This window comes from Oncorhynchus mykiss, chromosome 15, assembly GCF_013265735.2.
Source record: "Oncorhynchus mykiss isolate Arlee chromosome 15, USDA_OmykA_1.1, whole genome shotgun sequence".
Classification (NCBI taxonomy): Eukaryota; Metazoa; Chordata; class Actinopteri; order Salmoniformes; family Salmonidae; genus Oncorhynchus; species Oncorhynchus mykiss.
In genome coordinates, this window is record NC_048579.1 from 54,372,047 (window position 1) to 54,385,079 (window position 13,033).

At 43.7% G+C, this 13,033-nt stretch overlaps 2 protein-coding genes across 2 annotated transcripts in view; one reads left to right on the plus strand and one right to left on the minus strand.

Annotated features, from left to right (window-relative positions):
* Nucleotides 1–2,578: 2,578 nt before the first annotated feature.
* On the minus strand, nt 2,579–8,800 carry LOC110490329 (inhibitor of growth protein 3). The gene is made up of 11 exons (XM_021563654.2): nt 8,639–8,800; nt 8,423–8,494; nt 7,518–7,618; nt 7,101–7,166; nt 6,578–6,674; nt 5,259–5,330; nt 4,813–5,096; nt 4,309–4,517; nt 3,801–3,993; nt 3,672–3,710; nt 2,579–3,538 (listed from the first exon to the last, which is right to left on the minus strand). Exons 1-11 carry the CDS (start codon nt 8,664–8,666, stop codon nt 3,422–3,424), a joined length of 1,278 nt encoding a protein of 425 aa, XP_021419329.1. The 5' UTR covers nt 8,667–8,800; the 3' UTR covers nt 2,579–3,421.
* Nucleotides 8,801–11,588: 2,788 nt separating this feature from the next.
* Nucleotides 11,589–13,033, plus strand: part of LOC110490330 (tetraspanin-12) — a 15,794-nt gene continuing 14,349 nt past the window's right edge. Inside the window, exons 1-4 of the mRNA XM_036944641.1 lie at nt 11,589–11,743; nt 12,016–12,219; nt 12,308–12,448; nt 12,900–12,982. Of these exons, the coding sequence (XP_036800536.1) occupies nt 12,383–12,448; nt 12,900–12,982 (149 nt within the window). The 5' untranslated portion in view covers nt 11,589–11,743; nt 12,016–12,219; nt 12,308–12,382. The remainder of the gene's footprint in view (nt 11,744–12,015; nt 12,220–12,307; nt 12,449–12,899; nt 12,983–13,033) is intronic.

Sequence of the window (13,033 nt, forward strand, 5' to 3'; positions counted from 1 at the left end):
GGGTTAAAAGCTTACTTCATTATTTGATGTTTTAAAAAAAAAAACTCTACACCACCTTTACCCCACACACAGAGATGATTTCAAAGATATCCCTTGCTCTCCTTTTGGCAAATCTGAACATAATTCTATCTAAAAACTAAAGCAGGGAGTATCAGTGACTTGCTCAATACGGAGGTGGCCAGATGACGCAGATGCTAAGCTACAGGACTGTTTCACTAGCACAGACTGAAATATGTTCCAGGACTCATACGATGGCATTGAGGCGTATACCACATCAGTCACCGGATTCATCAATAAGTGCATCCCCAGTAATGCACATTGTCCCCAGTGACCGTACGTACATACCCCAACCAGAAGCCATGTATTACAGGCAACATCCGGACTGAGCTAAAGGGTAGAGCTGCCGCTTTCAAGGAGCGGGACTCTAACCCAGACGCTTATAAGAAATCCCTCTATGCCCTCCGACGAACCATCAAACAGGCAAAGCGTAAACACAGGACTAACATTGAATCCTACTACACCGGCCCCGACGCTCATCGGATGTGGCAGGGCTTGCAAACTATTACGAACTACAAAGGGAAGCCCAGCCGCGAGCTGCCCAGTGACACAAGCGTACCAGACAAGCTAAATTACTTCTATTGCGCTTCGAGGCAAGCAACACTGAAGCATGCATGAGAGCACCAGCTGTTCTGGGCGACTGTGTGATCACGCTCGCCGTAGCCGATGTGAGTAATGTTGACCCAGACTGTCTGTTCTGAGGATTATCTTATCTGATTAGGACAAATGTCCTTGAATGTGTAACTGATGTGTGTCCTATGACTGTAACTAACCTTTAAACAGGTCAACATTCCCAAGGCCACAGGGCCAGATGGATTACCAGGACGTGTACTGCGAGCATACGCTTTACTGACATGTTCAACCTGTCCCTGTCCGAGTCTGTAATACCTAAGTTATAAGCAGACCACAATAGTCCCTGTGCCCAAGAATACCAAGGTAACCTGCCTAAATGACTACCGACCCGTAGCACGTCTATAGCCATGAAGTGCTATGGAAGGCTAGTTATGGTGTGCACTTCAACACCATCATCCCAGAAACCCTATATCCATTTCGATTTGCATACCACCCCAACAGATCTACAGATGACGTAATCTTTATTGCACTCAACACCACCCTTTCCCACATGGACAAAAGGAACACCTATGTGAGAATGCTGTTAATTGACTACAGCACAGCGTTCAACACCATAATACCCTCAAAGCTCATCACTAAGCTATGGACCCTGGGACTAAACACCTCCATAGGCAACAACACATCTACCACGCTGATCCTCAACACAGGGGGCCTTCAGGTGTGCGTGCTTAGTCCCCTCCTGTACTCCCTGTTCACCCATGACTGCGTGGCCAAGCATGACTCTAACACCATCATTAAGTTTGGCGACGACACCATGATGGAAGGCCTGATCACAGACAATGATGAGACAGCCTATAGTGAGGTCAGAGAGCTGGAAGTGTGGTGCCAGGACAACAACCTCTCCCTCAAGATGATCAAGACAAAGGGGATAATCCTGGACTACAGGAAACGGAGGGCCGAGCACACCCCCATTCTCATCGATGGGGCTGTAGTGGAGCAGGTTGAGAGCTTCAAGTTCCTTGGTGTCCACATCACCAACAAACTATCATGGTCCAAACACACCAAAACAGTCGTGAAGAGGGCACGATAACACCTATTTCCCCTCAGGAGACTGAAAAGTTTTGGCATGGGTCTTCAGATCCTCAAAAAGTTACAGCTGCATCATCGAGAGCATCCTGACTGGTTGCATGACTGCCTGCTATGGCAACTGCTCGGCCTCCGAGCGCAAGGCACTACAGAGGGTAGTGCATACGGCCCAGTACGTCACTGGGGCCAAGCTTCCTGCCATCCGGAACCCCTATACCAGGCGGTGTCAGAGGAAGGCCCTAAACATTGTCAAAGACTCCAGCTACCCTAGTCATAGACTGTTCTCTCTGCTAGTCTATGCTTCTACCCCCAAGCCATAAAACTGCTGAACCGCTAATCAAATGGCTACCCAGACTATTTTCATTGACCCGCTCCCCCTTTTTTTGAATGCTGCTGCTACTCGCTGTTTATTATCTTGCAGTCACTTTACCACTACCTTCATGTACATATTACCTAAACTATCTTGTACCCCCACACATTGACACGGTACTGGTACCCCCTGTATATAGTGTCGTTTTTGTTGCTGTTTTTAAATATTTTTTTATTTAGTTAATTTAGTAAAAAAAAATCTTAAATCTCCGTTGTTGGTTAAGGGCTTGCATTTCACAGTAAGTTTGTATTCAGCACGTGCGACAATTAATTGGTACATTTTGCAACAGTATAACATTTGTGTCGGTACAACACTTATAAAGCAATCAGTCCACATTGTAAGCCCACTGTGAATCAAAACATTGGTGATTCAACAGCCATCTACATTTTGATTGTGTAGTCAAATACAATGGATACCTAGAGCTATGAAGTGTAACAGTTTGATCAAGAAGAGAGGCCACCGTTGACAGATGAAGCCAGGAAACACGTGAAATACCAAAAGAACTTGATCACTTTATTGGATTTTTTTCTTTCTACATCTCTGGAAACTTTTACACACCATCTCAGTACAGAATGACTAGACACATACACACGCACATACAGAAAAATGTACACTCAGACATACACGCTTCAGTTGACTGATCTTACACTGTACATTCCGAACTCTTCAGCTTTACAGGACTCAACGGTGGAGGGTCACTCATATTCATCCATACTTTACCTGAAATGACCACCGTCCCAATCATCACCCTCATATTTTCAAAGTCATAGTTGCGTTTCATCAATTCGTTTACAATTCAAATTAAAACTTGTAGAGGGGTTGGGTTTTGTAGTCCAATAAACACCCATGGAGTACATTTCCCAGTCTGTGTAATTTTACTGTAATGAGCACTTCTTGTTGCAGCCGTGCTTAGAAGCAGGAAGGGGGGGGCCCTTCCTGTCACAAGGGGAAAGGCGAGGAATGTCTGATGAATGGGGGAGAGAAGGGGTGCACCGAGGCTCAACATTCAGGAGGGGGACAATGGACACCCAACCAGGGTGTGCGGTTTCAGGAAGTCTTGGCTCGTTTTGATTTTCCAGTCAGGTGTCTCATCCAAATATTCCCGCAGGAGACTGACCCTGCAATGACAACCTTTGACCCCACTGTTTTGACCCCTGAGAGGTTACACAGACAGGCAGGTGAATAAGAATACTGTGTGTGTGGCCACAACAGGTACACACACTTGTTTGGGAGGAACTAGTTGATATAGCATTGACAGTTGGTTTTGCGGGGTAAGGGTGTGGAATGGGATAGGGGTGGTCCTGGATGAGGAGCAGGGTAGTAGAGGTGGGGTGTCTATTTGTGCCTGCTGCCTCTCCTCTTCATGGCAGTAGTACACTGGGGGCAGTACCACTTCCCCTTGGGGGCTTCTGTTAGGCCCACGCAGCCGTAGTGGAACCACTCGATGGGGCACTGCACAAACACACACAGGGCACTCAGGTTAGCTCATACCTCATCTCTCATTTGACAAAGTCATATGTGAAAGTAATGTGGTAACAGTTGTAGAACATGAGAAAAGCACTCCCAAATGGAAATGGGTACTTACGTCTTGATTATCACAGCCCACCATTTCTCCATAAGACACCTTTAACAAGAGAGAAGCCATTTTAGTTAACCTGTCAGCTGTAGTTGTGTGCTGTCCAGTGTGAGAGAGTGTCTCTGGATGTGTGTGTACCTGGTTGCAGATGCAGTAGCGGGGCTCGTTGGGGTCGTAGGTCCAGTCCACCTGGTTGTTGGTCTCAGACTCTGGGAGGGCCGAGACCTGCTGCGACAGCTCCTGGGCGAGGGCTGAAGAAGAGGAGCATGACGACAGGGATGAAGAAGAAGAGGAGGACGACGACTGGTGGTTGGAAGACTTGGTGTTGCCCCTGTGGAGGGGGAGAAAAGACAAACAGTTTAGACTAGATCTCCATGTTTCATCTTCATTTATTTATTCATGCTGTAAGGGTGGAGCTGGAAAGCATGGCTGGCATAATGTGGCGTGACATCATGGGACTGGACACTGAAATGATGTTGCGTGATTTGACATCTGTTCATCCGATGTGGGGGGATGCAGGGTAGATTGACACGGTTTAATAAGGCATGAAATTATGTGATATCACTGGAGAAGACCACCAGCTAGGGATTGTCATGCTTGTCTAAGCGTACGGGGGCTGTGCGTGTGCATATAAGCTGTGTCGTACTTGGTCTTGCGTCCGCCGCGGGAGTCGGAGGCGATGGCTGAGCCGGCTGGGGTGAGGGTCTGGGTGAGGGTGTTGGCCAGTGCGGAGGTGGAGTAGGCCCCCGTGGTATCCCGGGAGGTCAGGGAGAACTCCCTCCCCAGCTGGAAGTCATTGTTCTTAATGGCCTCGTAGCTGGCCTTTAGACTGCTAGTCCTCCTGCCCTCCTTCATCTGACATGAAGGGGAGGGGAAGGAAGGCACAGACAGAGAAAGAAGATGGGAAAGGCAGGTAGAGAGAGAGAGACACACATAGCCATGAACAGGGTTAGTTACAGTCATAGGACACACATCAGTTACACATTCAAGGACATTTGTCCTAATCAGATAAGATAATCCTCAGAACAGACAGTCTGGGTCAAGATACTGATACCGATCCCCATCACTTCAGCACACATTTGAATAAATCAGAGGGCCGTGGAGTTGGGTGTAAGTCTGTGTGTGTGAAAAATAATGTTTGTGTTTATACCTGTGCGGTGGCCTGTACAGCCTGCGCTGCAGCCATGGTGATGGCCCCTGCCCCAGCCCCAGGCCCAGCAGGCAGAGAGCTGAGGTTGTAGGAGGCCAGGGGCTGGGACGAGTTCACACTGTACACGTTGTTAGAGGCTGACGTCGTGCTGTTGGTGCGACAGCCCGGTGTGTTCTCCTTGGAGGCGTCTGACGTAAGTGTGGAGAGCAGGGCTTCAGATTTGAACTTCTTCTCTGGGACGTGCTCTGTAGTGTGGTGGCTCGGCTGCGTGGTGTACTTCCTCTCTGTCACACACAAACACAACGTGAATTACTACCTTCATGACCTCACATAGGAAAGCAGCAAATAATCTACACAAACAAAGCTCTTTAGTCAATATACATTTTTCTTCCGACATGAAACAACTTCAAAAGAAAGTCGACCAAACAGCCAAGACTTGTACTTACTCTCCACGGTGGTGTGTGAGTGGACGTGGTGGTTATTGACAGGCTGAGAGGGGCTGTCCATCTCTAGGGATCCTGACAGAGGACAGAGAATGTTAGAGCTGGCTCTCAGTGACAACACTGACAGACACAACAGTTGACTTAACAGGGTCATTTTTAGGTCAATACTGCCCCCCAGCAGGGCTGAAATATCCCGATGGGAAGATTGATACCATCCCACTATCGCAACCGAAACAAGAATAGAAAAAAAGCAGCCCGTCAGTCCAACATTCTGACAGGGTCAAGAGAGTTCACTTCTCTGGTGCAGGGGTTCCGCTAGCGACCCATCTCGACAACATCCGGTGAAATTGCAGATCGCCAAATTCAAAATACAGAAAGAGTCATAATAAACTTCCATAAAAATACAAGTGTTATACATCAGTTTAAAGATTAACTTCTTGTTAATCCAGCCGCTTTGTCAGATTTCAAAAAGGCTTTACGACGAAAATCCTACAAACATTTTCCAGCCAAGTATAGGAGTCACGAAAGTCAGAAATAGCGATAAAATTAATCACTTACCTTTGAAGATCTTCATCCGGTTACAGTCACAAGAGTCCCAGCTACACAATAAATGTTTGTTTTGTTCGATAAAGTCCCTCTTTATATCCCAAAAACTCAGCTTTGTTGGCGCGGTTTGTTTAGTAATCCACAGGTTAAAAGGCTGTCAAAACATGCAGACGAATACATCCTAATAGTACCGGTAAAGTTCGTTGAAACATGTCAAACGGTGTTTATAATTAATCCCCAGGTTGTCTATTGTCTAAATAATCAATAATATTTAAACCGGACAATCGCGTATTCAATAGAAAGGAAAAACAACGAAGGGCGCGCAAACCAGCTCTGCTTGATTCTACAGTCCACTGACAAAACGGTCTCATTCTTCTTCATTTTTCAGAAAACAAGCCTGGAACAATGTCTAAAGAATGTTGACATCTAGTGGAAGCCATAGGAACTGCAATCTGGGTCCTACCCATTTAGATATTCTATGGGCATTCAATTGAAAACTACCCACATCAAAAAAATCCCACTTCCTGGATGGATTTCATCTGCCATATCAGTTCTGTTATACTCACAGACATTATTGTAACAGTTTTAGAAACGTTATAGTGTTTTCTATGCAAATCTAATCTATATGCATATCTTAGCTTCTGGGCCTGAGTAACAGGCAGTTTACTTTGGGCACGCTTCTCATCCAGACGTCAAAATACTGCCCCAAAGCCAAAACAGGATAAGATGAAGGGGATGGGGCTTCTGTGGTGTTGTGATAGACAGATGTGACTCACGTCTCTCCAGAATCTCAGTGATGCCAGCATTGTCAGCCTCCAGCTCCATCTTGAACTTAGCAAGCTCCTGGTCCAGCTTCCTCAGGTGACGGTCCACCTGCAACACACACCCCATTATATACCATACTGTTCATACCCCACAATATAGATGTTGAACAAACACCCCAGGATTTTACACATTTGATATTGATCTATTTCATAGTGAATATTCAAAGACAGAAACATCAATATCTAAATAAACATTAAAAACACTTGAAAAGACTGACATTCTAGTGACTTCCAAATTATTCACATTGTTTGCCTGCCACCTAGTGGCACAGACCGCACAGTCCTGAACAGAACACTTTATATTTTAGTGGTGACATGCACCCACAAATCATCCTACAAAAGGCTACCAGCGATAAAGATTCTCCTCTAACTCCCCTTGTCCCTACCTTTTCATAGAAGTGGTTTCTCATGACCCATTAGACAAACCAGACATCGTTAGACAGAGCTCCATCTTGGCATTCAAATTCCAACTCACCAGATCATAAATCTGATTGGCCAGCTGTACTTTCTCATCTGCATCCTCCAATGCTTTATAATAATCCTGAAACAGAGATAAAGCAGTCAGAGGCTGACACAATGTATAAAAAGAAAAACATTTGGTGAACCAACACGGGCACTTGCTTTACTCTTCTTACTAGCTCCGACGTTGCTGATAGCTACTTTAAGGAAAAATGTACTGAAATGTTGATATATGTTGTCCCACCTAGCTATGCTAAGATGAATGCACTAACTTTAAGTAGCTCTGGATAAGTGTCTGTTATATGACTAAAATGCAAATGACAAAGAAAACTACAAAAAGTGTTATAGTACAGCTTATCGTAAAACATTTATGGAGTTAAAAGAACAAACTGTATTTTTTAAAAGGGAAATATACATAAGACTTATTTGGCACCTTTTTGATGACTCCCATCTGCTCTTCCCTCCACTCTGGCTTGTTCTTCTTTGCATTGACAAAGAACTCATTCACCCTCTGCTCCAACTGGTCCATGGCATCTACAGCAAATGGGAGGGGTGAGTTATCTGGACAGGTGTGTCTGAGGCACACCTAATGATATGGGTTTATACTCTGCATGCATGTGGAAGAATTCATATTGATTTGTACTTCAATGCTGACCAGAATAGCTAATATTACATGCAGTGTCTGTGGACCAGAAGGCTTGTGATTAAAACTACCAGTGAACCCTAAACACCAGTGGTTCCCAACCTTTTCCATTACTATACCCCAACTGAATTTTGCTCTGCCTGGAGTACACACTCATGTGCATTATACCAGTAGGCCTATGGTCTCAGTACCCCCCTAAATTAATATTGGTGCATGTTCTAGTTAGCAAACAGCTCGTGTAAATGTAGCTAGTTATAGTCACATGAAAAAAAAATTATAAGTAGCCAAATGTATAACGTTGATACTACATGTGATGTGTACGCCCCGAATCCATGTCCCCTGTTTTGTTTACATTCAACAAACGTTAGTTGGACCTCTATATGGAAAACAAATATAACATGCTTTTATGTTGTAATTTCTAACCCTAGCTAGAATTATACAAACCCGTTAACTTTCTCAGGTTATTGAAAGTTGCTGCAATGTTATACTAGCCAAGTTCGCTAACACTAGCTGTGTTAGCTATACAAATAAAAACACTGTATTTAACACATTTTTATTTGGCCACTAATTAGTGTTAAGAGTTCAACTCTTATCTACATGAGCCCAAAAAGTGCGAAACTGAGAATGTGTTTTTCAACTTGAAAAATGCTCGCCGGTGAAGTGTTTGTAGACTGTCACGCTGTAACAGTGCATACTCTGAACTTGCAGGTCCATCTCTCTCATTTCCGTAAACCTGTCGCGGAGATCCATGGGTAGCTGCTCGATCACTGCCAGCGAGAAGAAAAAGCGATTATAGGAGTTAGCATGGCTAGGCTAACAGTCCGGGCGCGCTTCGGCTAAAATGATGCACATTTACGACAGTAAATACACAAATAATACCACCCAGACGTAAAATAAACGTAAATACTCACTCTCGAGGTAATCCTCTAGGTACAACATCTTGGCAAATTAGATATTTTAGGCGTTTATGAAAATAATTTGTGTCTTTCAATATGGCGCCGCAAACCGCTGTGTCCCGAAGAAAAAATACCACTGACAAACTGAGGTCAGAGAAAGTGACGTCAGTAGAACGTAGAATGTGATTGGCCAGACATGGAGTTGAGTGCTAAACTTCAAAAGTCCGTTAGTTCATGTAGTTCATAGACATATTCATTTCAAACATTGACTGAAATAACATAATTAAGCTTTTCCAACCAGGTAAATACATTTTAATTATCAAACTTCAATACAAATGCGCTATTTTAAATTAATTTAAATTAATACTTGATTAAAAGGAAATATCTTATTTGTAGCTTCAATGCAGGTGAGCAACAATAATGCTCATCTGGCACAATTGATATTGTGTAGGGTAGGCCTAGACACACATTGAATTGAGATATTATTTAACTATAACGAACACATTCAACTATAAGTAACACACTGAGAAAATAAAATAACACCCCCATTTGAATAGTCTAACAGATTGTCAGTCCATTATAGGCCTGATATACAGTGCCTTCAGAAAGTATTCACACCCCTTGACTTTTTCCACATTTTGTTGTGTTACAAAGTGGGATTAAAATGGATTTAATTGTAATTTTTGTCAACAATCTACACAAAATGTCAAAGTGAAGGAACAATTCAAACATTTGTACAAAAAAAAAGAAGATAAAATAAAACACTAAAATACAGTATCTTGATTAGATAATTATTCAGCCCCCTGAGTCAATACGTGTTAGAATCACCTTTAGCAGTGATTACAGCTGAGTCTTTCTGGGTAGTGTATCTTTGTAGTGACTGGGTGTATTGATACGCCATCCAAAGTGTAATTAATAACTTTACCATCCTCAAAGGGATATTCAATGTCTGCTTTTTTTTACCCATCTACCAATAGGTGCCCATCTTTGAGAGGCATTGGAAAACATCCCTGGACTTTGTGGTTGAATCTGTGTTTGAAATTCACTGCTCGACTGAGGGACCTTACAGATAATTGTATGTGTGAGGTATAGAGATGAGGTAGTAATTAAAAAATAATGTTAAACACTATTATTGCACACAGAGAGAGTCTGTGCAACTTATTGTGACTTGTTAAGCACATTTTTACTCATGAACTTATTTAGGCTTGCCTAAATAACAAAGGGTTTGAATACTTAAAAAAATCAAAAAACAGAATTCAATTTTGACAATATTATGGGGTAATGTGTGTAGGCCATTGACAAAAAAAAAATCTAAATTTTGTAATTATTTTTTTATTCAGACTAACACAAAATGTGGAAAAAGTCAAGGGGTGTGAATACTTTCTGGAGGCACTGTAGGTCTATAGTAGGGATTCATGAGCATTTAGTTTTGTCTGTTCATCCAAAACAATGACAATCTATAGGTTACCATGTCCCCACAAGAATAGACGCACGAGAAGCTAGTCATTCACCAATCTTTTGTGCACCTTCATTCACTCTCATTCACTCTCTCACCCCCTTCTCCAGTCTCTCACACTTGGTATCCTCTCAATAACAAACTTTATTCTATTCTCCTCATGATCTCTCTCAACCCGACCCTCCATTACAAGCGCTAAACCATCCATCCCATGCACCAAACACTGTCTCTCTCAATTCTCCCAACCCCCCCCCCCCCCCCCCCCCCCCCCCCGTTCACCATTTCCATCCCATCCCACCCCACCCCATCCTCATTCCCTCTAATTGTCACATGAGATGACGCTGGAGAGACGAAGCAGGTACAGGGAGTCAAACATTTAATAAAGAAAGGACATGGAACGAGACAGGAACAGCGTCAGCAGACTAGTAACACAGACAAAAAACTATTCATGCAGAAGTGGGGAAGAGAGCTGTGGAACTGAAAAATATAGGGGAGGTAACAAGAGGTGATGAGTGAGTCCAGGTGAGTCCAATATCGCTGATGCGCGTGACGAGGGAAGGCAGGTGTGCATAATGGATGATAGGAGTGCGTGATGCAGGGCAGCCTGGTGCCCTCAAGCACCGGGGAGGGGGGGTGGGGAGAGCGGGAGCAGACGTGACACTAATCCTCTCATGTCTCCTTGCCTCCAATGGATTGGCACACTGAAGACCACCCAAGCAAGTCTATGCTGTGATGTAATTTCCTTTAATCTATTGAGTCAACATTATTGCTATCAGGGCACACAAGATACAATGTCACTTTCTTTAATTTGAGTCTATTTTGTTGTGTGCATCTCTAACAATAAAGCTTTTTAATGCTGATCAATCCCATTTGGTTCATGGCCAGACTGTGGACATTAAAAACAGACCAAAATACAATAAATTAAGATAACAATGCCTGCCGACCTGAGTCTATTGTTGCTCTTTTTAATTGTTGATTATGTAACCTAAGGAGTAACTCATTCCTTCCCCTTTTTCATTCATGTCTTTTCTTAGAATGAGCTCAGAATCGACAGGGATAGAGATAGACTAACCAATAATCGGATTATCTAATGAAAGCTTTAAATGGCTGAGATATGCTCAGTGTTTCATAATTGAAGGATTGACACCTTTATTAATACACTAAATCATCAAGAATGTGTATAAAGAAGAGTATGTGATAGGCTTATGTAATGTCATCCCACAGGGAATATAATAGAATAGAACAGAATAGAACAGAACAGAATACTACAGAATATAATAGAATAGCCATGCACATCTGTGGAAAAGGGGTGACACTTATTACAGCATTATTGTTGCTCTCTCTAGTGAAGTTCCATGATGAAGTCCCATCCCACATTTACTCCAGACAATAATAGTCTCTCTAAATGTGACCTCTTGACCTATGTATGCTATATCTCGGAGGCGGAAAGCTGTCCACATTCCATCCCCCCCTAAAGACCCATAGCCCTGCTGTTGCTGCTGCTGTTGTTGCTCCTGCATTGCAATCAGACGAAACGCTAGGACCCCGCGGACAACCTCTTTGGATGACACAGAACAAACTGCGAGTTGAGTTTTGGCCACTCAAACATGGAAAAGTTGAACTGACAGCGCATAACTAACTCAGCACTCTGAATTGGACGATAGGTAGGCTAGGCCTATCATACCGCCACCGGAGAATTGTTTTTGTGGAGAGATCGATTTTGGGAATCAGTGTCTACGTGCGCAACTGAAGTTTTATTTTATTTGTTTTGATTTAGACTGCTGTGCAATAGTATGATTTTTAGTGTTTGACGTTTGCTCTGGGAGTCAAAGGAGTGCTGAACATTAATAATTTAACCAAATGGATTATGTTCATTTGGCGCAAAAGCCCTTATAAGAAGTTGTTTTGTTGTAATGTTCTGGATATGTTTTCGCAGTATACCTTGCTAAGTGAGTGATGATTGATTTGGATATGTCAGCACCGCTGAGCGCTCATCCACACACTCCATCATTCCTGGACTGGGGAAAGTAAGAAACCACCTGTTGTGAATGCTTTCTGGAACTTACCACGGATCTACGGCGGCTGCTAAAACAAGACATTGGAAAGGCGCGCGCAGAACGCACAGAGACATGTAAACCCGGTATGTCTTACACGGAACACTGAGAACTCGTTTTGTATTCATGGGACAGACTAATGATCCCAATTGAATTGATTTATATTCCTTTTAGTTAATGATGTTGCCATGGTGGCGCGGGTTAGGATGAGGAGTCCTGTCTTGGCCACCGGTTGCTGTTGCGCTCAGAATGGCTCGCGAGGACGCGGTGAGGTGCCTGCGCTGCCTGCTCTACGCTATCAATTTACTCTTCTGGGTAAGAGAAGCGGAGACCCCCAACAGGTGGCTGCGTTGTGCCCGCGCTCATGCTACACAAAGCATACAACTTCATCCCCCCCTCTCATCCATCCACCTCAATGCGTGTCTCCAAGGCGCAGAAAAACAAATGTGCAATTTGCATCCCAAGAATGTTTGTCATTCTAGTGCATGCTATTTATAGGCCATTATATTTGATAAGTGCTCCAGGGTTGTTGTAGTGGATTATGCCAGTGTTGAACACATGGCAAAATCCCCCTAGGCAACATTTTGTTGCCATACCAAGTCCCTGGATTATATTTCACTGCCATAAGCATTTTCAGACAAAACATATGTTGAGTGGAAGTGTTTACTGTAGGCCTACTTGGTAAAACGGCAATGGTATGTGTGTGTCTGTGTGTAATGTGTGTGTCTGTGTGTTCTATCTCTCTCTATGTGTTCTACTCCCTCAGCTCATGTCGATATGTGTCCTGGGGGTGGCTGCCTGGCTCAGGGACTACCTGAACACTGTACTCACCTTGGCGGCCCACACCAGGTGAGTGATATGGATCTCAATGTTGACACCTCTCAGTGGGCAGTGGGCAGG

Excerpts from the sequence above, each read along its gene's own strand:
- LOC110490329 (XM_021563654.2), bottom strand. The coding sequence starts at position 8,666 with ATGTTGTACCTAGAGGATTACCTCGAGA. Across the intron at positions 5,331-6,577 it reads CACTGAGATTCTGGAGAGAC|GATCCCTAGAGATGGACAGC; the intron begins GTGAGTCACATC and ends GTCCTCTGTCAG. Across the intron at positions 4,518-4,812 it reads CTGTACAGGCCACCGCACAG|ATGAAGGAGGGCAGGAGGAC; the intron begins GTATAAACACAA and ends CCTTCATGTCAG.